The sequence below is a fragment of the Paramisgurnus dabryanus genome, chromosome 17 (genome assembly GCF_030506205.2).
Source record: "Paramisgurnus dabryanus chromosome 17, PD_genome_1.1, whole genome shotgun sequence".
NCBI classification, from domain to species: Eukaryota; Metazoa; Chordata; class Actinopteri; order Cypriniformes; family Cobitidae; genus Paramisgurnus; species Paramisgurnus dabryanus.
Genome location: NC_133353.1, coordinates 30,847,534 through 30,874,852, shown reverse-complemented (window position 1 = coordinate 30,874,852; position 27,319 = coordinate 30,847,534). Strand labels below are relative to the sequence as shown.

Sequence of the window (27,319 nt, the reverse complement as noted above, 5' to 3'; positions counted from 1 at the left end):
TCACGATTATGAATTTGGCTGGCGGATAATTGTAATAAATTGTGACGATTATGACGATTACTTATGACGATGCTTATAAACTCTTAAATATGGATTTTTTTTCTTTAACTCTTTCGCCGCCATTGATGAGATATCTCTTCAATCAAGAGAAAACGCTTCCCTGCCAATTACAAGATTTTCTGTCTTTCCGCAATACTGCTATTATATAACTTTTTAATCCCTGAAGTATTGCCCTATGGCAAGCGGCTGCATGTCCGTGTCTGTTTTAAAGATCGCTTTGAATGGGATCTCTATGAAAAGTCCGTCACAAAAATGGAATTATCTCTGCTTTTTGCTCAAAATGTGGTGTTTTTGAAAAAACTACCCATATTCAAAAGCTGATTACAAAAGAACCACTGAAGGTAGGATGAAACATTTTTTTTTTTTTTTTGAAAGCAGAGGGTCTGTTCTTTCATTTGGTATATTGTATGTTTATATATTTAAAGAAGAACATTTTCTGGAAGGCATTAAACTTTGGTGAAAATCACGAAAAACGCTGGCGCTGGCTGGCAACTTTTTTTAAAAACGCTGGCGGTGAAAGAGTTAAAAATACAAATTTTTTGTAAAATACAAATACAAAGTTGAAAAAGCTTAAATTTTAAGGGTGTCACCAATTAAAGTGTATTTTTATTTCATCTTAAATTTTTCACTTAAAGTGAGAAAATTTAAGTTGACAAAAAGTGTTACCAATTGATGTATTTTTTTTTTTAAAGTAGATCCAACTTTCAGTTTTTAAAGTGCATTTTTTAAAAGCTACTAAATTGTCCTGATTTAACTAAGACTACTCCTGGCTTAACCTAAGCATTGTGTGTAAAACTATATAAATGATTTTAATCATTCACAAATAATACAACACAGTAAGCTGTTGGTCTGTGTACCTGTGAAACTGTATCTGTTGGCCGCTCCACTGTACACCAGCTCCTCTGAGGATGGGCAGAGCTCACTATGGTCAGCACCAGAGGATGCTGATGTTTGCGTGGAGGTGGAGCCATCGTCAGAGAAGAAGGGAGATTGAACCTGCGTGGTGTCTGCTTCGCCCGGTACCCAAGTACAGATTGACAGCGCCGAGCTAAAATCACACAAACCGCAGTACGCTGCCATGGCCGCCGATGCAGGACACACCATACTGGGGCGACAATTCACCTAAAGGACAACAACGCTCTCATTACTGACAACAGTCATCAGAAAACTGTTGTGTATCAAACTACCCCAGTCAGCGGGTGTGTGCAGAGTCCTCTTTCTCAATAAATAGCACGGATGCCCCTTAATGACATAATTACAAGTTAATGACCGCCATCCCAGTTTTCTTTTCTTGGTCTCTTTCTTTTCTTGGCGAGCTCAAGCTGAGCGCACGATGAGCTTGTGTTACAGCGATGAAATCTGATTAATGAAGTGTGACTGCGAGTGCCTGCGTCCTGAGGAGAAGAGAAGATACATCACGCCTCTGTGCCTCATATTTCCTAACTCACGGCAGACTGTGTTTTCAACTCGACTACTTTATTTAAACACTCCTGATGCGTAAATCAGCTAGTTTATCAGAGCAAAATAATATATATACACAGATTTACACAAGACTGTGGGTCTTATAAGCTTATAATCCGTACAAAAGAGTTGCGTCCCTTAAAATTTTCCACAAATTTGTTGTTACTTCTTTTATTTTAACTGTCATCACCCCACTTTGGAATGTGAGGGGGGGTAAAAGGTGATATGAACCTTCAAATGAAAACTCTGGCATTCTTTGGTCTTTTAAAAAAAGTTTGAAAGATTACGGTGAAGTGTTTGAAATTGTGAATATTAAATAAAAAAAGTTTAAATGTATTAAATAATAATAATAATAATAATTCAATAAAGCATGTATTTTATATTTAAAATTCACAAGTTCCCATTAACATGTAATCGATAAGTAATGAGATAAAGCATATTTGGCGTGCTGTCCGAGGGGAGGGCTCCGAACTTGGAATTTTAGCCTGATCCCAGAGTACGCCCCCCATTTGGGATAGATAAAACTAGCTGAGAGCAAGGTGATAAGGCGGAGGAGGGATGTTGCAAAAAATGTCGCGAGACAGAGGTGAGGGACGGCTATGTAATGGCACCTCTTCGCGCTGATTGGTTGTATCACATGACCAAGCTCCTCCAGCAGCGGAAGGTACACTTTTTATATATAGTTTGTCAAGATTAGTGTAGGTTTAGACTAAGAAATTATTGTTTTAAATATGAAATGCTCAGAGATTGTCATTTGCATACCGTATTTTCCGAACTATAAGTCACTCCGGAGCATAGACCCCTTAATCGCCCACGTCACTGTGACGTCACCGCTCTAGCTGGAGGCAAAAAATAAGTAGGAACTCATAGCGGCGCGCTAAAAGTTTGAGGTTTTGACTTTAAAATGTCATCTTGATGTGTTTTTGGCTGCCAGAATAGAAGGAACAGCACTTTTGGTTCAAAACTAAAGTTTTACCGGATCCCGGCAGACATTCCTTCACAGAAATCAAGAAGAGAATTGTGGTTGAATGCAATACGGCGTACAGACTGGACGGAGACGATCATAAATAATACTCGTGTTTGCAGTGCACACTTCATATCAGGTAATATAATCTATTCATATGTACTGGTGTGTTGGTTATCTAGTACAAATCAGCATGTTTCTGTTTTATAGGCAAAAAGTCACCAACCGCGCTATTGTTTAGCTTAAATGTTAAACAAACATACAGCGATAGATGTGTGTGCCATCGTGTGAATGATCTCTTAAAATAATCTCAATTGCTAATCATAGTTAGCCCAGCGATAGGTTACATTAGACAATAAGAATAAGCCTTGACAAAATTCCCGAAACTACCCGAAAGTAATTCATATGTTGTCTAGGAAATATCCAAAACCTGGTTAAAATCGCGAGAGTTAATTTACAAAAATCAGTGACTGTACATATTCGGACAGATTCTAAACTTCTTCTGCATCCATGTTTAATAAATCCCTCCTAAAACGTGCTAGTTTAAGCTTGTCAACATTGCCTCCACGGCTCTTTCTGCCTCCAGCTAAGCCCCGCCCAAACAAATACGTCACAATGTTTACCAACTGTAAAAGGGTCTATAAGTCGCATCAGTCAAAAATTCCTTTTATAAGAGGAAAAAACATTTAAGTTGCACTGGACTATACGTCGCGTTTATTTAGAAAATGATTTAAAAAAAATCCAAGCCGAAGAACAGACATTTAAATCTGGAAAGGCAAGTTATTCAACTAAACAATACCACAGAACAGCAGGCTGAATAGGTACATGTTAAAGTAACATAAACATTTATTTACACGGAACACAATAGCATACAGAACATACATTGGAGGCTGAATAGGCTAAATTAATACGGCAAGCCAAATCAAGTTCAAAAAGGTCCCGAAGTCATTCCACATCACTGAATCCATTGAATTACATAAATACAGGAGCAGCATATTGCGGACTCTCGCGGCTGTAGACGGTAATGTTTTCTCTTGGTTCATATGAAATAAATTTGACGTATAAGTCGCACCTGACTTCAAGTTCCAGGACACTCAAACCAGCTCTGTAACAAGCAATGTGTCCTAAATCACATACTGTGACAGTACGTACCGAAATTAGATATTTAACCTTCTTTTCCTCCCGAATTCTCGCCTCCAATAAATTTTCGACCTACTGTATAGCATAGAAGTAGGTGATCTATGCAAGTTTATACATCCATACAAATCTTCAAGACCTATCGCTGGACTAACATCCAGTAAAAATGTCACTCTGAGTGAAAGTGTTAATTACCGGTATGAGGATTCTGGCCGGGGCTCTGTCAGCACACACAGATGTGAATGGATTGAAGGCCACTCCATTACAACACTCATCTTCCTGATCAATCACTTCTGACCAACAGCACTTCTGTGACGCCGTCCTGTTCTCCAACACGTGGACTTTCGACTCACCATCGGGTCTCGTGCAACACCAGGAAGTGGATGTATTGATGTAACGCTCTCCACAGCAGGCGAATCCTACACACATTCATATGCATACATTAAATCGACCCAGGTTGTGTTTAGCAGGCAATAAAACATATCAATAAAAGCTGTCAAATAATCATGCTACTGTTTTTGAAATGTGTGACCCTGGCTGTGAAATTCAGGCTAAAGTCTCATTATGAGATTGGGAGATTTGGATTTTAATCAATGATTTCAATCTTTGGCATGACATAATTAAGTCAACATAAAAAGAAGAAACATACTTACAATTACGAAATGCAAACAAATTTCTGAAATTCATAAGTGCATTATTCAGTCCCTCCAGAAAAATGCGATTATCTGATCGCATGATTCAATGCATAATCAGCCAAACTCTGCATATTTATGTGGCAGCCGCATTTTTTAAATACGCCGCACTTTCGCCGCGTAATTTGCAGATTTCCGCGCGCAAAATATGAGGGGCTTGCATGATTTCATAATCACCGCATTTTCGTAGCAAAAAGTCACATATATCTTAGCAGAAAACTGAAAAATGTTGCATTTACTTCACACAAGCGCAGCCTGTCCCCTGTTGCCATGGGAATGTTATAAAGTGACATTATGAAGGGACGTAATTACGCGACGTGGACATGCAAACAGTTTTCGCAGTTTTTGCAAGTTCCCACAGTTTCATCGCATAAAATTGCATAAATATCCCGCATATTCCATCGCATATTTTAAGAAAACGTGCCGCAAGATCAAGGATTTTTGCCCGCAACAATCACAAAAAAACTCTGCGTTTTCCTGGAAGGACTAATTATTTTCAGCTATGTTATGAATGATGCAATTTAATCAAAACATTAAACACCATTGTTTCTCCATCAATCTGCATTTCTAACATGCATTTACATTTATGCATTTGGCAGCCACAGCCTTTTATTCAAAGCGACAAATTCCAGCTATACAGTAAATTTTATCAGCATGTGTGCTCCCCGAAATCGAACCCACAACCTTTTGGACCCCTTATGCAGTGCTCGACCAGTAACACTACATCAGAGAGCTGCACACTCAGCTGACACGTAAAAGATGCAGACAGCCGTGCCGCGTGAGGAATCGGCTTCACCCGGCGATGCGGCCACTGTCTCCTCCCATCAGCCATCAGCGCTCAGCAGCCACATCTGCATCCTCTCCTATTACCTCTAAAAGCATCACCACGTTCTCAAAGGCCTGACTCAACACTGAGGCGCACACAGCTGTGTTAGAAGGGTGAAAATGCTTTGTGCATTTAGTCTGACAACAGATCACACAAATCCCAAGTTTGACGCGACCCCCCCATGCATCGTGAGAAAAGTTGATGTTTGTGTGTAAACCATATGGAAACTTTACAAAATAAAGTTTGTTAAAGAGTTTAAACGCACTTTTTGTTCGTTCCGCGGTTGAATTACAAAATGAACGGGGACTCGGAAACTTCCAAAAAGCAGTTGAATATTCCTCTAACAGGAAGTGACTCCTGGTTTATTTCCTTGGGTAAACCATCACTACTATAATTACCATCAACCCACAGTATGATAAATTGCTAATTGTTTAATACCCTAATCAGCGTTCATTCTTTGCACAGATAAACTGTGACAGCGCCATTAATTTAAATAGTAATTTCACTTAACGGCCAAAACGGCGCAGCAGATTTTTATGCAGCGTTTTCTAGGGGCCGCATCCATCACGGCTCTGCGGTGACATAAAGACGTCTGACGTGCTCTAACTCACTTAGGGACAGCAGATGTTGCAGCGCTGCGTTCGGTGGCAATTCCCAGGGTGCATTACTTCAGCTCCAATGACTTGCAAATAAACAGCTCAACAATTTTTCCAAAATAACTCTCCCGTCCCGATGACTGCTCTGCTGCATTTTTCATGATATTTCATTTAAACAGAAGTGACCTTTGACACCGTGACCCTTGGCCTGGAAAGGTCCCTCTGTCTGCACTACATGCTCGACCTTGAATGATTCACTTTTCTTCATCTCCACTTTTTTTTTGAATGCCCCAGTGTAGCGTGTCGCAAAAACACAAGCACGTCCTTTGAGCTTGTGCTTTGTTTTTTCAAGCACCGCAAAATGATTTAGCTAATCTTCAGATTTATGATGGATTTGCATACATTCATTAGAGAGCAAGTGAGCGCAGGTGAGCATAGGGTGCTTAGACTGCGTGAATTAAGGTTCATTCACTTAATGATAAGTAAATATTTAGCATGCACTGAGCAACTGATAAAAATGTGTGCCTTGGCTTACGCGAGCCTTTGGATACTAAAACGAAAACTTAGAACAAACGAAAGCACTTTTATTTAAAATATAAATTGTCGAATACATTAGCGCACACAGCCAGACGTGCTTTCAAAGTCACGACTAGAGAGCAAAAGGACTTTATGGCCAGAAAAAAATAGAAATCTGACAAAGCTATCAAACAGCCAGTTTGAAAAACATTGCTCCCTAGCTGGTTTATTCATTTATTTATTCCAGGTGTTCCTGAGGGAGATGTGAAAAGGCAGCACATTAAACTGACTGTTTTCCCTGGCCTGTGTCTTCAGTACTGTGTGTTTCATCCATTCGTTTCTGTTGCATGTGACAGAAAGTGCTTGTGTAGCAGAAGTTTTCACTATTCTTTGGGGAATCTGAACGGATGAATAAAGGGGGGTGGATGCAAGATTGAACACAAAACTTTAAATGCACATATAATAACAATGGCTTATAGCAAAATAAATGTTACTGTTAAATATATAATTGATAGATGTTTGTTAATCAAGGAACTTGAATCCAAACATATATATAATTTATTACTGCAAGAATAAATATATTAACAGAAGTGAAAATGCTAGAAGTAAACTAGCTAGGAATATTAGCTAAAAATATAACACAAAAGTGAATAAAAACATGCATTGAATCATTTTGTTTGTGCCTCATTGGGCGTTCTTTGGCTATGAAACATTATTGTGACAGTAAATATATGTACACACATTTAAATCGCAATAACTTAAATAATAAAATAAGCATTTAAATTTAATAAATAAATAAACTTGCTATTTATTGAGTTACAATATTTTATATTTCCACTTATATTTTGTTTTAACTCTGAAATCACCCTGATATTACTCAAACATACTCAAAGCATACTGTGTGCAAAGGTAAGCATGCTGTGTAAAAAGAACACACACTGTGCAAAAGCATGAATACCCTGTGCAAAAGAAAGCATACTCTCTCTGAAAAGAATGCATCCTCTCTGCAAAAGCATGCATATCCTGTGCATAAGCAAGCATATTGTGCAATATTTTTTGAAAAGAATGCAACTCTGTGCAAAAGCATACTTGTAAAAAGGATTCACACATTGTGAAAAAGCATGCATACGTTGTGAAAAAGCATGCATACTCTGCGCAAAAGCATGCATACTCAACGCAAAAGCATGCATACTCTGCACAAAATAATGCATTCTCTGCACAAAGGAATGCATTGTCTGCGCAAAAGCATGCATACTCTGCGCAAAATCATGGATACTCTGCACAAAAGCATACATTCTCTGCGCAAAAGAATGCATTCTCTGCGCAAAATCCTGCATACTCTGCGCAAAATCCTGCATACTCTGCGCAAAAGAATGCATTCTCTGCGCAAAGGAATGCATACTCTGCGCAAAGGAATTCATACTCTTTGAAAAGGAATGCATACTCTGTTCAAAGGAATGCATACTGTGCGCAAAAGCATGCATATTCTTCGCAAAAGCATGCATACTCTGCGCAAAAGAATGCATACTCTGCGCAAAGGAATGCATACTCTTCGCAAACGCATGCATACTCTGCGGAAAAGCATGCATACTCTGCGGAAAAGCATGCATACGCTGCGCAAAATCATGCATACTCTGCGCAAAATCATGCATACTCTGCGCAAAAGAATGCATTCTCTGCGCAAAGGAATGGATACTCTGCGCAAAGTAATGCATACTCTGCGCAAAGGAATGCATACTCTTTGAAAAGGAATACATACTCTGTTCAAAGGAATGCATACTCTGCGCAAAAGCATGCATATTCTGCCCAAAAGCATGCATACTCTGCACAAAAGCATGCATACTCTGCACAAAGGAATGCATACTCTGTGCAAAGGAATGCATACTCTTCGCAAAAGCATGCATACTCTGCGGAAAAGCATGCATACTCTGCTTTTCTGCCAAGTATGCATGCTTTTCCGCATTCACACTATGTGCACAAAATTAAGACTGAGTGCAAAAGAATTAATATTGTGTGCAAAAGAATCAATACTCAAAAGTGCAAAAGTGTTGTTTAGTCTAATTTGCTCTGTACTTTGTGATAAGTGCGTGAGCATACAAAATGTACTTACTGCTCAAGGGTATTAGCAGCAGTTATTAGTGGTGATTAAGGTAACTTAGAAAAGCTATAACAATAACTAAGCAGTAATAAAATGCCTTTTATCCCAATTATCCGCAATCCATCTAAAAAAAAGATCGAGCCGCCTGTTTTTGAAATGATGCTCTTTCTGGCATTTGTTTCTCGTCATTTGCAAAGACAGTTTTGGCAGAACAATATGAGGACATACGAGGCTGATGAAGCGCCCGTGTGGTAACAAATACAACGGCTCATCTGTGACACTGATGCATTCAGCTGCCGGGATCATTTCCACTAGTAAATGGTCATTGCGTCCTTGAGAACATATTTAATTATTGCACTTTTTTTGACATCGTCACAGCCATTTCCACACCCACTGCTATGAGTCCTCTCTTTCTTTCTCTCTCTCACACACACATCTCTAAAGCTTTTAACACTTAAATGTTGTAAAATATTCAGATTTAACCTTGGCCGTGCTTTTAAGGAGAGCTCTGTACATAAGCAGATATTAACCGAACTCTCCACAGGACGCTGAGCCTCCAAATGCAAAGACCACCCTTTAATCCAAATCTAAACTTTGAACAGGACAGTGGGACATGAGCAGTAATACCTAGTTTTACTCAGGGTTGTTGTCTAAACTGTTTGTCAGGACGGTACTAACTTTTCATGTCTAAGGAAATCTTAAGATATTTTAAAGGCTCTCATAACTTTATGAGGGAAAATATAATTTCTTCTTCCTCCAAATATCTGTAACTAAAGAACAAAGCTCTGCAATATACTTAGATATTCATGGTTGGGTAAATATGGATAAACCCACCCAACCGTTGGGTTATAAATGAACCGCTAGGTTGTTACCAAACTATGGGCTGAAATAACCATTGCACCAAGTTGTACCCAAAATAATTCTGTAATATTTGCCCTGCTTGTTCCTGATAAGGACTAACTTATAGAAAGTATGATACTACATAATAAAGTGATCCGATAACATCAAATCCAAAGTGTTTATTGTCAATTTATTGCAATCATCCATCAAAAACTGAAAATCTTCCGACTCCGTATGGCAAACATAATGCTGCTCTAAATCGATTTATTATCTCATTGATTGATTGATTGATCGATCGTTTCTTTTGTGATTTACACACCGTGTCCAAAAAGTGATCTTCTTTTGTAATAATTTGACTAATGGCAATTCTTTTGAAACTGGTTAAGGAACTGGTTCTCAGTCAGCTTTGCAAACAGCTGATGGCTGTCTCTAACAATTCCATCTCCGCTGCGCCGGAGCGCTGTGAGTCCTGACAGGGTAGAGTGTAATGTGTGACAGATCGCACTTTGGGGACTCGGTAATCACATTTCCATTGGCCATCAGCTGTATCTCAGTGGGACATCCTCAGAAAACTGCCTGTGATTTTATTTCCACAATCTGGAGGAGCGCGTGCACCTTAAACACAATGTCACGCATTTTTACACGACCGAGTTGAGAAATATAAGTAAAAATGTTTTTGATTGACAGTCCGCTCTTAAAGTCTCCCTGTAGCCGATAATTTTATCACTTAAAACGTATCATAATAGCACATGCAAAAGTTTTTTCTGTGACAGTTATTTCTACATGCTTTAAAACTGTGTGAATGTAATTCCCTCATTTAGTATTCGTGGACCAATGAATATGCTAATTAGTCTCCGCCTCTACTAAACCGTACAGCTCAGAACCCAGATATGAATATGCGAATTAGTCCCTGCCTCTATCTTTCATATGTGTAAATAGATGGTAATTTCAATACGTTTCAGTCACATCACTGCCAAGTCCGGTTTCACAATGCATAACTAAACTGCACGTTTTAGCGCTGATGTTAGCAGGTTAGACTATTACACACTTCATGTGAGTACAGCACGTGTGAGTTCAAATGTGATGATGTGATTCGTTACGTGTGTGTGACGTAGCAAACCAAGGCGATTTCAAACCACAGGAATGAGATGTCTTTGGAAAAGTCAAATATTATGGATGAACTACTTAACAATGGTGTTGAACAATGAATTTGCACATGGTTTGCCTTAAAGGAAAACACCACAAGTTTTTCAATATTTTACTATGTTCTTACCTCAACTTTGAAGAATTCATACATCCCTCTCTTTTTTCAATGCGTGCACTTAATCTTTGTATGCCGCGTTGTGAGTGTTTTAGCATTTAGCCTAGCCCCATTCATTCCTTAGGATCCAAACAGGTATGAATTTAGAAGCCACCAAACACTTCCATGTTTTCTCTATTTAAAGATTGTTACATGAGTAGTTACACGAGTAAGTATGGTGGCACAAAATAAAACACGGCGATTTTTTTAAGCGGATGCAAACTTAGTTTGCAGCACTTCGACCTCAGCAGAGTGCTGTAGGGGAAGTAGTCGTGATGATGTTACTGCGCCCGAGGTCGAAGTGTTGCAAACTTAGTGCACTTCCGCCATACAATATAGTTCTCATTTTTATCCACTTAATAAATCGCCACGTTTCATTTTGTGCCACCATACTTACTTGTGTAACTACTCATGTAACAGCCTTTTAATAGGGAACACATGGAAGGAAGTGTTTGGTGGCTTCTAAATTAATTCCTGTTTGGATCCTAAGGAATGAATGGGGCTAGGCTAAATGCTAACACATTCACGAAGCGCTGTACAAAGATTAAGTGCACACATTGAAAAAAGATAGGTATGTATTACCTTGTCTAAGATGAGGTAAGAACATAGTAAAATATTGAAAACAGTGGTGTTTTCCTTTAAAGCATATTAAAACCACCACATAGAAACATAAACAACCAGCCTGATTTCACAAGAATCTGTACATATTTTACAATTTGGCTAATTCGTATAAATTAATATAAAGTTAATCATGCAAAAACGTATGATTACCATAAAAAAACAATAACGAAACCTCACCCCTAACCCCAACGCCAAAAGGGCAAAGTCAAATTGTACAAAAATGTATAAATGTGGTCGTACAAATTAAAACGTAATTTAACACCATGTAAAATAAGTATGAATTGCCATGAGATAGCATTGAAACAACAATAAAAAACTTGATTATTTAGCCCAGTGGGGCATTAAAGACACCTCTGCAGGGCTACAAGTAAATGGCAAATCTAACACCAAAAATATGCCATGAAATCTTACAAAATAAGTTTAAAGCTAATGTCAAATCGTAGATTTCTTAAATTCAAGTGCCACAACTACAATACCTACACTAAGTACAAAACCATCCCTGAGGCGGTACCATTCTAAAAATTTGCACCTAAAAGGTGCATTTTATTAGCAAGATAAACATCTATGAGGGTTTATGCCAAATACAGCTTTGTCCAAGTCTACTGCAGGCACAGTTCAGCTCTGACTTACATTACACCATCTTTCGCCACGAGAAGAGGACATCAGCTCATGATGTATATGGTGATAACCGTCCATTAGCTTTTATTTGCACTAGCTCTCACCGTAGCTAAAAGAGAAGAAACCTTGAGGGAGTCGGGGTATCTTTATCAAGGTTAAGTAGCTCATTCAATAATAGAGTCAGGAGCCGACGTGGAGCTCGCGGCGTGAGCCCCCAGTACCGCGTACCAGCGCCGTACGGCTACCAGGCAAATGGCCTTTAGTTATCCTAACGGTACTATCCATCATAACATATGCTCTCCCCAGGATGCTCTCTTTAATGAGCGATGACTTTTTCATGTGCCTTATTTCAGTAAGATGAACCAGAGGAGGTAATTCGTAGCTAAGAAGAGGAAATTGTGGACGGAGGTAATGCGAGCGAGCGCTGTAGCGTGATATGACTTCTGAGCGTTCACATATTGAAGAAAACGGTACCGCTAGCTTCCGAAATAATTTGAGGTATAAATTACAAAGTGATTAAATTGGGAAAAAGGGGACAGCTTTGAAAAACTGTATATTGAGGACAGGGTGATTAACCAAAGCTTGAAAATGATTACTGGAGCGCTACACAAGCCACCGGACGACTTATAGAGTGTGTTTGTATGATAAATACACTGGTGTCACTGACCTCATGGTGGCCATTAGTTCTGTTGCATCCTGGGAGCCCGCTGTGGGCTTGGCACAGCTCTGGTTGGTGCTCGGATAGACTCAGCTCCATCATCCAGGCTGACAAAGATGGCTGACATCAGGGCCAGTGCCCATCCAGCCCATCTGTGTGCAGGTGCCCACTTTAGCGGGGCACTGCAGGGGAGCCTGGGTGACCCCGAGAGGGTTCAGCTCCTCTGACACTTCACCACAGTGTCATTAGAAAGTCACTATGGAGTGAGGGCTAAACATAGCCACGATGCAGTGTCAGTACTTTGGCCCATTTAAAGTCGAGTAGGGACACGTTTTCTATTTTGCATTAGGAGAGAATTATTAAAGCGGTTTTACATTCGTGAACCTGCCTGTGAAATCCAGGTTAAAGTCTCAATGCAAGGATGAGATCTGTAGCATCAAAGTTTGAATTTTTGACATGACCTTACTCTGTCAAAAATCAAGGTTATATTTTCACACAATGTTCATTACATTTTGTAGGATGATTTATAAATTCACACGAATGTTTAAAACAGAATTCCCCTTACAAGGGACCAGGGCCGGAGTGGGGCCACTTTTCAGTCCGGAAGTTTCAGGCACAAGACCGGCCCACTTTATCCATGGTGGACTTCCAAATTAGCACTTTTATCAAATTGGATAAATAAAGCAACAGTTCAGCTATTACTATTGTGTAGTTTTTATTCATACCACGGTTCAACAAATAATGTAAAGGTTAAATAAAAAAATGTTTAAATAAAAAAACATATTAATTTACTTATTCACTACAAAAATAATTAGTAATTAAAATAAAATAATAATAAAAAGTAATTTTACTGCATACACAGATCAAGCTTGGGTTTTATCATCAATATTAAATTGCGTAATATTTGCAAATTCTATGAATCGCCATGTATTGGGTGATACACAAAAGGCTAATGTTTAAATTTAATTTTATATTTTGCTTGTGAATATGTTGACAACGGTATTAGCCGAAAAATTACGTCGATTTCACACCCCTGATTTTCAGCTGCGATGTCCGTGGTGCTGAACTCAAGTGCATCAGGCGTTAGTAGATCACCTGCACCTGAGGACCATGAGCTCTGCATATTTGTTCCTGTTCATGGGTATAAACCCAACACTTTGGATAAAAGCGTCTGCCAAATGCATAAATAAATAAAATATTTGCAACCCTGAACTAATTTGCCACTAATTGAACCACTTTCAAACCAACCAAAAGGACCAAACTGTAAACTGGTATTGAGCTAACACTGAATCACACTGAAACTAAATTGGGATTGCACCATAAAGCATCATAGCTTATGATATACCATACAGTTGTTATAGACTTATAAAAACAAGAAAGCTCACCTGTTACAAGATTATGTGCCGTCCCCTTATCTGGATCCCCACAACACACCATCTCTCCAGAGATCAGCTGTCCTCCACAACACTGGGTGTTGTAACCATCAAAGAGATGTCCCTTACAGCAGATCTGTCCAGCTCCAGAGAGGTAAGGACTCCCACCACAACACGAATCCCCGAGACCCACAGCTATACGATGTTCGATTGGGTCCGGACAACAGATCTCTCCTGCAGAATGCATGAATTTAAGTTAAGGAGGAGGCCTTGAGTACACCAAAGCATTTATTTGAGTCATATTTTGTGAACTAGGTCCAATGGGAGAGTCATGGCATTTTTTAACTGGTCGCTGAGAGTTGAAAATTTTTTAATTTTGAGGAAAAAGCTGTGCTCGCCAATGTCATTTTACTCAGCCGGTCAATCACAAGTTAGGGGGCGGGACAAATACCACACCAACCAACCGGTGCATTGCTCAATAAATGGTAAACAAAACAGAAGTAGGCTATTACCACATCCAATGCGTCCCAGCTGAACACTTCTTAGTCACTTTTAAATGCTTGTACACATGTAAACCACATTTTTTAAATGTTTGCCTGTTTTTTTGACCAAAAAGCATGGTGTTTACCTGGCTGGACAGGTATGTAATATCCTCCGCAACATTGGTGCTGAGAAAAAGGCGGGATGAACTGACCCCCGCAGCATATGCTCCCAGAATCCCTTAAAGGCATTAAATATTGCTCTTCACAACACTGATGGGAATCCTTGAGGTTGTGAATAGTCCCTCCACAGCATATCTACAATAATAACCACATATACATATTACATCCAGTATGGGGGTGGGTTCTAACACCACAAGTAAAAATACACAAAAAAAAAAATGACAATAACATAATACATAAAATATATCAGCATTGCAATTTTAGTGACTAAGACGACTAAAAACACTTAAAATGGTATGAATTCCAAGTTTATGCAAAAAAGAGCCATGTTTTGGTTTTAAGGATTTAAAGTCTGTGTAAAGTGATTTCAGAGAATTGTTTCTAAGCACAATATAAATGTTAGAAATGAATTGTTGAAACACGTTACAAAGACTACGAACTATGTAGTACTGAATTGTGGAGTTACACCTTTAAACAGTTTTTCCACATATCTGTGTTCAGGATTAGTTGGGTGCTGCTAAAGCAGTGGCTCGATGACACACTGGAGCCACAGGGCATGGCCCCGCCCCTAACACAATCACGAGCCAATCCATTCAGGTTGTAGCGGTATTTGAAAGTTGAGAGAGATTACAGCTTTCCCGAATGTGTGCCCCCAACTGTTGAGAGCAGAGAATGCTGCTATTTTTCTGGGTTTTGATAACTAATTTTATTTTAACTGATTTTTTATCATTCACATTTGGCTGGGTGGTTAATAACAAATTTTTTCTGTGGTGTGACAAACTCCAAATACATAACTAGATAGAAAAGTTCGTCGGAACAAACTTTATGTTGGCTTGAGAAAGCCTAGTCTGAGAGTAGAGTTTGACAACTTAGCATGAAGCTATCATGATTTAAGATAAAGCTAGCATGATTTAACATGAAGCGAACATGATTTAGCATGAAGCTAGCATGATTTAGCATGAAGCTAGCATGAAGCTAGCATAATTTAACATGAGGCTAGCATGATGATAGCATGATTAGCATAAAGCTAGCATGATGCTAGCATGATTAGCATGAAGCTAGTATGATGCTAGCATGATTAGCATGATGCTAGCATGATTAGCATGATGCTAGCATGATTAGCATGAAGCTAGCATGATGCTAGCATGATTAGCATGATGCTAACATGATTAGCATGAAGCTAGCATGATTAGCATGAAGCTAGCATGATTAGCATGAAGCTAGCATGATGTTAACATGATTAGCATGAAGCTAGTATGATTAGCATGAAGCTAGCATGATGCTAGCATGATTAGCATGAAGCTAGCATGAAGTTAGCATGATTAGCATGAAGCTAGCATGATGCTAGCATGATTAGCATGAAGCTAGCATGAAGTTAGCATGATTAGCATGAAGCTAGCATGATGCTAGCATGATTAGCCTGAAGCTAGCATGATGTTAGCATGATGAGCATGATGCTAGCATGATTAGCATGAAGCTAGCATGAAGATAGCATGATTAGCATGAAGCTAGCATGATGTTAGCATGAAGCTAGCATGATGTTAGCATGATTAGCATGAAGCTAGTATGATTAGCATGAAGCTAGCATGATGTTAGCATGATTAGCATGAAGCTAGCATGATGTTAGCATGATTAGCATGAAGTTAGCATGATGCTAGCATGATTAGCATGAAGCTAGCATGATGTTAGCATGATTAGCATGAAGCTAGTATGATTAGCATGAAGCTAGCATGATGTTAGCATAATTAGCATGAAGCTAGCATGATTAGCAGGAAGCTAGCATGAAGCTAACATTTATTGCGTTGCTAGGGTACTAAGTTTGGTTGCTAGGGAGAAAATTGCCATCCCATAATGATCACCCTTCAAGCCACAAGTAAAACGGTCCAACCCCCGTGTCTCTACAATGTTCTGATGCGGAGATATAAGGCTTTGTTTATTCCGTTGCTAGGGTACTAAGTTTGGTTGCTAGGGAGAAAATTGGCATCCCATAATGATCACACTTCAAGCCACAAGTAAAACGGTCCAACCCCCGTGTCTCTACAATGTTCTGATGCGGAGATATAAGGCTTTGTTTATTCCATTGCTAGGGTACTAAGTTTGGTTGCTAGGGAGAAAATTGGTATCCCATAATGATTACACTTCAAGCCACAAGTAAAACGGTCCAACCCCTGTGTCTCTACGATGTTCAGATCCAGAGATATAAGGCTTTGTTTATTATGTTGCTAGGGTCTTCATATTTTGTTGCTAGGGGCGTGGCTTAATACCTCAATAAGAATCCCAAGAGACTGATTGGATGCCTGAGTAAAATGAGCCCACCCCTATGTCTCTATGACACTCTGGTGCAAAGATATCCATCTGGGCTTTTTATAATGGTAGTCTATGGGAGATGTTGCTAGGGTACCCAAAATTGTTGCTAGGGGCGTGGCTTAATAGCTCTGGGGTGATCCTAAGAGACTGATTGGATGCTTGAGTAAAATTAGCCCACCCCCATGTCTCTAAGACACTCTAAAGTGAAGATATTCCATCTGGGACGCTTTTATTCCCTTTTATGGGCATGTTTCCTGCCCCATTATAAGTCAATGGGAAATTTTGGGGGCCCCTTACACCCCAGGGGTACAGCTTACACCCCATTGTGAGGTATGTTCTTACAGAGCCTGTCAGCCTCCTTAAATGTGGTAACCCACAAGTTTCTACAAGTTTCTCACTCGCAGCTATGACCCGTCAAAGTTTGTCTCAATGTTAAGTCAATGGAAATTTTGGGGTGTTTCAGCGCCCCGTTTAGGAATTCGGAAGGTCCCATCAGTTAGAAAAGATATAGCAACTCGAGTCAGATCAGACCGAAGGTATGTCCAAAGTTTGATGGCTGTAGCTTGAAAGCTCTAGGACGAGTTAGAGTTAGAAATTTTAGTCTCAGAAGAAAAAGAATAATAATAATAACTAGATAGTAAAGTTTGAAGACAAACTTTATGTTGGCTTGAGAAAGCGTAGCCTGAACGTTTAAAACGGTTTGACATAAGTTTAGTTTAGTAGGCTATCTGGCTGTTAGTATGTTTAAGTATGAAGGTAGCATGATTTACCATGAAGCTAGCATGATGTTAGCATGATTAGCATGAAGCTAGCATGATGCTAGCATGTTTAGAATGAAGCTAGCTTGATAAGCATGAAGCTAGCATGATGCTAGCATGATTAGCATGAAGCTAGCATGATGCTAGCATGATTAGCATGAAGCTAGCATGATTAGCATGAAGCTAGTATGATGCTAACATGATGTTAGCATGATTAGCATGAAGCTAGCATGATGCTAGCATGATTAGCATGAAGCTAGCATGATGCTAGCATGATTAGCATGAAGCTAGCATGATGCTAGCATGATTAGCATGAAGCTAGCATGATGCTAGCATGATTAGCATGAAGCTAGCATGATGCTAGCATGATTAGCATGAAGCTAGCATGATGCTAGCATGATTTGCATGAAGCTAGCATGATGCTAGCATGATTTGCATGAAGCTAGCATGATGCTAGCATGATTAGCATGAAGCTAGCATGATGCTAGCATGATTAGCATGAAGCTAACATGATGTTAGCATGATTAGCATGAAGCTAGCATGATGCTAGCATGATTAGCATGAAGCTAGCATGATGCTAGCATGATTAGCATGAAGCTAGCATGATGCTAGCATGATTAGCATGAAGCTAGCATGATGCAAGCATGATTAGCATGAAGCTAGCATGATGCTAGCATGATTAGCATGAAGCTAACATGATGTTAGCATGATTAGCATGAAGCTAGCATGATGCTAGCATGATTAGCATGAAGCTAGCATGATGCTAGCATGATTAGCATGAAGCTAGCATGATGCTAGCATGATTAGCATGAAGCTAGCATGATGCAAGCATGATTAGCATGAAGCAAGCATGATGCTAGCATGATTAGCATGAAGCTAGCATGATGCTAGCATGATTAGCATGAAGCTAACATGATGCTAGCATGATTTGCATGAAGCTAGCATGATGCTAGCATGATTAGCATGAAGCTAGCATGATGCTAGCATGATTAGCATGAAGCTAGCATGATGCTAGCATGATTAGCATGAAGCTAGCATGATGCTAGCATGATTAGCATGAAGCTAGCATGAAGCTAGCATGATTAGCATGAAGTTAGCATGAAGCTAGCATGATTAGCATGAAGCTAGCATGATGCTAGCATGATTAGCATGAAGCTAGCATGATGCTAGCATGATTAGCATGAAGCTAGCATGAAGCTAGCATGATTAGCATGAAGTTAGCATGAAGCTAGCATGAAGCTAGCATGATTAGCATGAAGTTAGCATGAAGCTAGCATGATGTTAGCATGATTAGCATGAAGCTAGCATGAAGCTAGCATGATTAGCAAGAAGCTAGCATGAAGCTAACATTTATTGCGTTGCTAGGGTACTAAGTTTGGTTGCTAGGGAGAAAATTGGCATCCCATAATGATCACCCTTCAAGCCACAAGTAAAACGGTCCAACCCCCGTGTCTCTACAATGTTCTGATGCGGAGATATAAGGCTTTGTTTATTCCGTTGCTAGGGTACTAAGTTTGGTTGCTAGGGAGAAAATTGGCATCCCATAATGATCACACTTCAAGCCACAAGTAAAACGGTCCAACCCCCGTGTCTCTATGATGTTCTGAAGCGGAGATATAAGGCTTTGTTTATTCCGTTGCTAGGGTACTAAGTTTGGTTGCTAGGGAGAAAATTGGCATCCCATAATGATCACCCTTCAAGCCACAAGTAAAACGGTCCAACCCCCGTGTCTCTACAATGTTCTGATGCGGAGATATAAGGCTTTGTTTATTCCGTTGCTAGGGTACTAAGTTTGGTTGCTAGGGAGAAAATTGGCATCCCATAATGATCACACTTCAAGCCACAAGTAAAACGGTCCAACCCCCGTGTCTCTATGATGTTCTGAAGCGGAGATATAAGGCTTTGTTTATTCCGTTGCTAGGGTACTAAGTTTGGTTGCTAGGGAGAAAATTGGCATCCCATAATGATTACACGTCAAACCACAAGAAAAACGGTCCAACCCCTGTGTCTCTACGATGTTCAGATCCAGAGATATAAGGCTTTGTTTATTATGTTGCTAGGGTCTTCATATTTTGTTGCTAGGGGCGTGGCTTAAAACCTCAATAAGAATCCTAAGAGACTGATTGGATGCCTGAGTAAAATGAGCCCACCCCTATGTCTCTATGACACTCTGGTGCAAAGATATCCATCTGGGCTTTTTATAATGGTAGTCTATGGGAGATGTTGCTAGGGTACCCAAAATTGTTGCTAGGGGCGTGGCTTAATAGCTCTGGGGTGATCCTAAGAGACTGATTGGATGCTTGAGTAAAATGAGCCCACCCCCATGTCTCTAAGACCCTCTAAAGTGAAGATATTCCATCTGGGACGCTTTTATTCCCTTTTATGGGCATGTTTCCTGCCCCATTATAAGTCAATGGGAAATTTTGGGGGCCTCTTACACCCCAGGGGTACAGCTTACACCCCATTGTGAGGTATGTTCTTACACAGCCTGTCAGCCTCCTTAAATGTGGTAAGCCACAAGTTTCTACAAGTTTCTCACTCGCAGCTTTGACCCGTCAAAGTTTGTCTCAATGTTAAGTCAATGGAAATTTTGGGGTGTTTCAGCGCCCCGTTTAGGAATTCGGAAGGTCCCATCAGTTAGAAAAGATATAGCACACCTCGTCAGATCAGACCGAAAGTCTGTCCAAAGTTTGATGGCTGTAGCTTGAAAGCTCTAGGAGGAGTTAGAGTTAGAAATTTTAGTCTCAGAAGAAAAGAAGAGGGAATAATAATAAGTTTAAGTGCAACAACAGTATGTTGGCTTTCTCAAGCCAACATAATAATAATAACTAGATAGAAAAGTTCGTCGGAACAAACTTTATGTTGGCTTGAGAAAGCCTAGTCTGAGAGTAGAGTTTGACAACTTAGCATGAAGCTATCATGATTTAAATTAAAGCTAGCATGATTTAACATGAAGCGAACATGATTTAACATGAAGCTAGCATGATTTAGCATGAAGCTAGCATGAAGCTAGCATAATTTAACATGAGGCTAGCATGATGATATCATGATTAGCATAAAGCTAGCATGATGCTAGCATGATTAGCATGAAGCTAGCATGATGCTAGCATGATTAGCATGATGCTAGCATGATTAGCATGAAGCTAGCATGATGCTAGCATGATTAGCATGATGCTAACATGATTAGCATGAAGCTAGCATGATTAGCATGAAGCTAGCATGATTAGCATGAAGCTAGCATGATGTTAGCATGATTAGCATGAAGCTAGTATGATTAGCATGAAGCTAGCATGATGCTAGCATGATTAGCATGAAGCTAGCATGAAGCTAGCATGATTAGCATGAAGCTAGCATGATGCTAGCATGATTAGCATGAAGCTAGCATGAAGCTAACATGATGCTAGCATGATTAGCCTGAAGCTAGCATGATGTTAGCATGATTAGCATGATGTTAGCATGATTAGCATGAAGCTAACATGAAGCTAGCATGATTAGGATGAAGCTAGCATGATGTTAGCATGATGCTAGCATGATTAGCATGAAGCTAGCATGAAGCTAGCATGATTAGCATAAAGCTAGCATGATGTTAGCATGAAGCTAACATGATGTTAGCATGATTAGCATGAAGCTAGCATGATGTTAGCATGATTAGCATGAAGTTAGCATGATGCTAGCATGATTAGCATGAAGCTAGCATGAAGCTAGCATGATTAGCATGAAGCTAGCATGATGTTAGCATGATTTAGCATGAAGCTAGCATGAAGCTAGCATAATTTAACATGAGGCTAGCATGATGATAGCATGATTAGCATAAAGCTAGCATGATGCTAGCATGATTAGCATGAAGCTAGCATGATGCTAGCATGATTAGCATGATGCTAGCATGATTAGCATGATGCTAACATGATTAGCATGAAGCTAGCATGATTAGCATGAAGCTAGCATGATTAGCATGAAGCTAGCATGATGTTAGCATGATTAGCATGAAGCTAGTATGATTAGCATGAAGCTAGCATGATACTAGCATGATTAGCATGAAGCTAGCATGAAGTTAGCATGATTAGCATGAAGCTAGCATGATGCTAGCATGATTAGCATGAAGCTAGCATGAAGTTAGCATGATTAGCATGAAGCTAGCATGAAGCTAACATGATTAGCATGAAGCTAGCATGATTAGCAGGAAGCTAGCATGAAGTTAGCATGATTAGCATGAAGCTAACATGAAGCTAGCATGATGTTAGCATGATTAGCATGAAGCTTGCATGATGTTAGCATGATTAGCATGAAGTTAGCATGATGTTAGCATGATTAGCATGAAGCTAGCATGAAGCTAGCATGATTAGCATGAAGCTAGCATGATGCTAGCATGATTAGCATGAAGCTAGGATGATTAGCAGGAAGCTAGCATGAAGCTAACATTTATTGCGTTGCTAGGGTACTAAGTTTGGTTGCTAGGGAGAAAATTGGCATCCCATAATGATCACCCTTCAAGCCACAAGTAAAACGGTCCAACCCCCGTGTCTCTACAATGTTCTGATGCGGAGATATAAGGCTTTGTTTATTCCGTTGCTAGGGTATTAAGTTTGGTTGCTAGGGAGAAAATTGGCATCCCATAATGATCACACTTCAAGCCACAAGTAAAACGGTCCAACCCCTGTGTCTCTACAATGTTCTGATGCGGAGATATAAGGCTTTGTTTATTATGTTGCTAGGGTCTTCATATTTTGTTGCTAGGGGCGTGGCTTAATACCTCAATAAGAATCCTAAGAGACTGATTGGATGCCTGAGTAAAATGAGCCCACCCCTATGTCTCTATGACACTCTGGTGCAAAGATATCCATCTGGGCTTTTTATAATGGTAGTCTATGGGAGATGTTGCTAGGGTACCCAAAATTGTTGCTAGGGGCGTGGCTTAATAGCTCTGGGGTGATCCTAAGAGACTGATTGGATGCTTGAGTAAAATGAGCCCACCCCCATGTCTCTAAGACACTCTAAAGTGAAGATATTCCATCTGGGACGCTTTTATTCCCTTTTATGGGCATGTTTCCTGCCCCATTATAAGTCAATGGGAAATTTTGGGGGCCCCTTACACCCCAGGGGTACAGCTTACACCCCATTGTGAGGTATGTTCTTACACAGCCTGTCAGCCTCCTTAAATGTGGTAAGCCACAAGTTTCTACAAGTTTCTCACTCGCAGCTATGACCTGTCAAAGTTTGTCTCAATGTTAAGTCAATGGAAATTTTGGGGTGTTTCAGCGCCCCGTTTAGGAATTCGGAAGGTCCCATCAGTTAGAAAAGATATAGCAACTCGAGTCAGATCAGACCGAAGGTATGTCCAAAGTTTGATGGCTGTAGCTTGAAAGCTCTAGGACGAGTTAGAGTTAGAAATTTTAGTCTCAGAAGAAAAAGAATAATAATAACTAGATAGGTACATTTCCTGAAGAAAATGTGAAGTGGTGCTTGCCGTGGCAAATTTCGGGGGACAATATATGATTATACTCCAAGCCAAAAGTAAAACAATTCAACCCACATGTCTCTACGATATTCTGATGCGAAGATATAAGGCTTTGTTTATTCGGTTGCTAGGGTACTGTATTTGGTTGCTAGGGAGAAAATTGGCATCCACTAGTGATTACCCTCCGAGTCACGAGTCAAACGATCCAACCCCCGTGTCTCTACGATGTTCTGATGCGGAGATATAAGGCTTTGTTTACTCTGTTGCTAGGGTACTGTATTTGGTTGCTAGGGAAAAAAATGGCATCCACTAGTGATTACCCTCCGAGTCACGACTCAAACGGTCCAAACCCCGTGTCTCTACGATGTTCTGATGCGGAGATATAAGGCTTTGTTTACTCTGTTGCTAGGGTACTGTATTTGGTTGCTAGGGAAAAAAATTGCATCCACTAGTGATTACCCTCCGAGTCATGAGTCAAACGGTCCAACCCCCATGTCTCTACGATGTTCTGATGTGGAGATATAAGGCTTTGTTTACTCTGTTGCTAGGGTACTGTATTTGGTTGCTAGGGGCGTGGCTTGGGAGTGGCCAATGATGTGCCCAGTGATTACACTCCGAGTCACAAGTAAAACGGTCCAACCCCCGTGTCTCTACGATGTTCTGATGCGGAGATATAAGGCTTTGTTTACTCTGTTGCTAGGGTACTGTATTTGGTTGCTAGGGGCGTGGCTTGGGAGTGGCCAATTATGTGCCCAGTGATTACACTCCGAGTCACAAGTAAAACGGTCCAACCCCCGTGTCTCTATGATGTTCTGATGCGGAGATATAAGGCTTTGTTTACTCTGTTGCTAGGGTACTGTATTTGGTTGCTATGGGCGTGGCTTGGGAGTGGCCAATGATGTGCCCAGTGATTACACTCCGAGTCACAAGTAAAACGGTCCAAACCCTGTGTCTCTACGATGTTCTGATGCGGAGATATAAGGCTTTGTTTACTCTGTTGCTAGGGTACTGTATTTGGTTGCTAGGGGCGTGGCTTGGGAGTGGCCAATTATGTGCCCAGTGATTACTCTCCGAGTCACAAGTAAAACGGTCCAACCCCCGTGTCTCTACGATGTTCTGATGCGGAGATATAAGGCTTTGTTTACTCTGTTGCTAGGGTACTGTATTTGGTTGCTAGGGGCGTGGCTTAGGAGTGGCCAATGATGTCCCCAGTGATTACACTCCGAGTCACAAGTAAAACGGTCCAAACCCCGTGTCTCTACGATGTTCTGATGCGGAGATATAAGGCTTTGTTTATTCGGTTGCTAGGGTGCTCAAATTTGGTTGCTAGGGGCGTGGCTTGGGAGTGGCCAATGATGTGCCCAATTGTTACACGCCTAGTCACAAGTAAAACGGTCCAACCCCCGTGTCTCTACGATGTTCTGATGCCGAGATATAACTGTTTGTATTTTATGTTGCTAGGGTGCTCAAAAGTGGTTGCTAGGGGCGTGGCTTAGTAAGTCTGTAAGGATCCTGAGAGACTGATTGGATGCCTGAGTAAAATGAGCCCACCCCCATGTCTCTATGACACTGTGGTAAAAAGATATCCATCCGGGCATTTTATAATGGCAGTCTATGGTATAGGTTGCTAGGGTGCCCAAAATGGTTGCTATGGTAACCTTACACCCCATTGTGGGGGACGTCCTGACAGAGTCTAGCACCCTCTTCAAATGTAGTAACCCACATGTTTCTATGAAATCCTGGCTCGGACCTATGACCCGTCAAAATTTTTGCAATGGTAAGTCTATGGGATTTTGCCCCATTGACTTTTCATTGGGGCACTTTTGGGCACCTCTTACACCCCAGGGGTACAACTTACACCCCATTGTGATCCATGTTCTTACAGAGCCTACCACCCTCTTCAAATGTTATAACCCACATGTTTCTACAAAATCCTCGAGCGGAGCTATGACTCGTCAAAGTTGGGCGCAATGTTAAGTCAATGGGATTTTTTGGGTGGTTTTTCGCCCCCCTTTCGGAAATCCTGCACCCGATCGCTTATAAAAGTCATAGCAGACTTCTCCTCAATAAGCCGGTCGATTTGAGCCCTAATTTATGGGTCTACGACAAAGCGTGCGGGACGAGTTACGCGCCGAAAAAGTGTCCAGAAAAAGAAGAATAATAATAATAATAAGTATGCAAGATAGTAATAGTGATGCTTTGCATAAATGCAAGCACCACTAATAACTAGATATTAAAGTTTGAAGACAAACTTTATGTTGGCTTGAAAAAGCGTAGCCTGAACGTTTAAAACGGATTGACAGAAGTTTAGTTTAGTAGGCTATCTGGCAGTTAGTATGTTTAAGTATGAAGCTAACATGATTAGCATGAAGCTAGCATGAAGCTAACATGATTAGCATGAAGCTAGCGTGATGCTAGCATGATTAGCATGAAGCTAGCATGATGCTAGCATGATTAGCATGAAGTTAGCATGATGCTAGCATGATTAGCATGAAGCTAGCATGATGCTAGCATGATTAGCATGAAGCTACCATGATGCTAGCATGAAGCTAGCATGATTAGCATGAAGCTAGCATGAAGCTAGCATGATTAGCATGAAGCTAGCATGATGCTAGCATGATTAGCATGAAGCTAGCATGATGCTAGCATGATTAGCATGAAGCTAGCATGATGCTAGCATGATTAGCATGAAGCTAACATGATGCTAGCATGATTAGCATGAAGCTAGCATGATGTTAGCATGATTAGCATGAAGCTAGCATGATTAGCATGAAGCTAGCATGAAGCTAGCATGATTAGCATGAAGCTAGCATGATGCTAGCATGATTAGCATGTAGCTAGCATGATGCTAGCATGATTAGCATGTAGCTAGCATGAAGCTAGCATGATTAGCATGAAGCTAGCATGATGCTAGCATGATTAGCATGAAGCTAGCATGATTAGCATGAAGCTAGCATGATGCTAGCATGATTAGCATGAAGCTAGCATAAAGCTAGCATGATTAGCATGAAACTAGCATGATTAGCATGAAGCTAGCATGATGCTAGCATGATTAGCATGAAGCTAGCATGATGCTAGCATGATTAGCATGAAACTAGCATGAAACTAGCAAGATTAGCATGAAGCTAGCACGAGGCTTGCATGATTAACATGAAGTTAGCATGAGAATAGCATGATTAGCATGAAGCTAGCACTATTTAGCGTGCAGCTAACAAGATTTAACATGAAGTTAGCATGATTTAGCATGAAGTTAGCAAGATTTATTATGAAATTAGCATAAAGCTAGCATGAAACTAGCATGAAGCTAGTATGACTTAGCATGGAGCTAGCATGAAGCTAACATGACCCAAAGACCCAACCCCCATGTCTCTATGATGTTCAGAACCAGAGATATAAGGCTTTGTTTATTATGTTGCTAGGGTGCTCAAATTGGTTGCTAGGGGCGTGGTTTAATACCTCAGTAGGAATCCTAAGAGACTGATTGGATGCCTGAGTAAAATGAGCCCACCCCTATGTCTCTATGACACTCTGGTGTAAAGATATCCATCTGGGCTTTTTATAATGGTAGTCTATGGGAGATGTTGCTAGGGTACCCAAAATTGTTGCTAGGGGCGTGGCTTAATAGCTCTGGGGCGATCCTAAGAGACTGATTGGATGACTGAGTAAAATGAGCCCACCCCCATGTCTATATGACACTCTAAAGTGAAGATATTCCATCTGGGACGCTTTTACTCCCTTATATGGGCATGTTTCCTGCCCCATTATAAGTCAATGGAAAATTTTGGGGGCCTCTTACACCCCAGGGGTACAGCTTACACCTTAATGTGATGTATGTTCTTACAGAGCCTGTCAGCCTCCTTAAATGTGGTAAGCCACAAGTTTCTACAAGTTTCTCACTCGCAGCTATGGCCCGTCAAAGTTTGTCACCATGTTAAGTAAATGGGAAATTTGGGGTGTTCGAGCCCCCCGTTTAGGAATTCGGAAGGTCCCATCAGTTAGAAAAGATATAGCACACTAAGTCAGACCAGTCTGAAGGTCCGTGGAAAATTTGGTGCATGTAGCTTGAAAGCCCTAGGACGAGTTAGTCTCAGAAATTTTGGGGTGCTAAGAAGAATAATAATAATAAGATATAAGTTTAAAAGCAATAACAATATGTTGGCTTTTTCAAGCCAACATAATAACTAGATATTAAAGTTTGAAGACAAACTTTATGTTGGCTTGAAAAAGCGTAGCCTGAACGTTTAAAACGGTTTGATAGAAGTTTAGTTTAGTAGGCTATCTGGCTGTTGGTATGTTTAGGTATGAAGGTAGCATGATTTAGCATGATTTATCATGAAGCCAACATGATAAACATGAAGCTAGGATGATTAGCATGAT

General features: G+C 40.3%; 1 protein-coding gene across 1 annotated transcript in view; it reads right to left on the bottom strand.

The window, feature by feature from the left end:
• ush2a (Usher syndrome 2A (autosomal recessive, mild)) overlaps nt 1–27,319 on the bottom strand; it is a 328,961-nt gene that overhangs the window by 81,335 nt on the left and 220,307 nt on the right. The window contains exons 48-51 of the mRNA XM_065288316.2: nt 14,389–14,557; nt 13,773–13,994; nt 3,818–4,041; nt 918–1,182 (exon numbers count right to left, since the gene is read on the bottom strand). Of these exons, the coding sequence (XP_065144388.2) occupies nt 918–1,182; nt 3,818–4,041; nt 13,773–13,994; nt 14,389–14,557 (880 nt within the window). The remainder of the gene's footprint in view (nt 1–917; nt 1,183–3,817; nt 4,042–13,772; nt 13,995–14,388; nt 14,558–27,319) is intronic.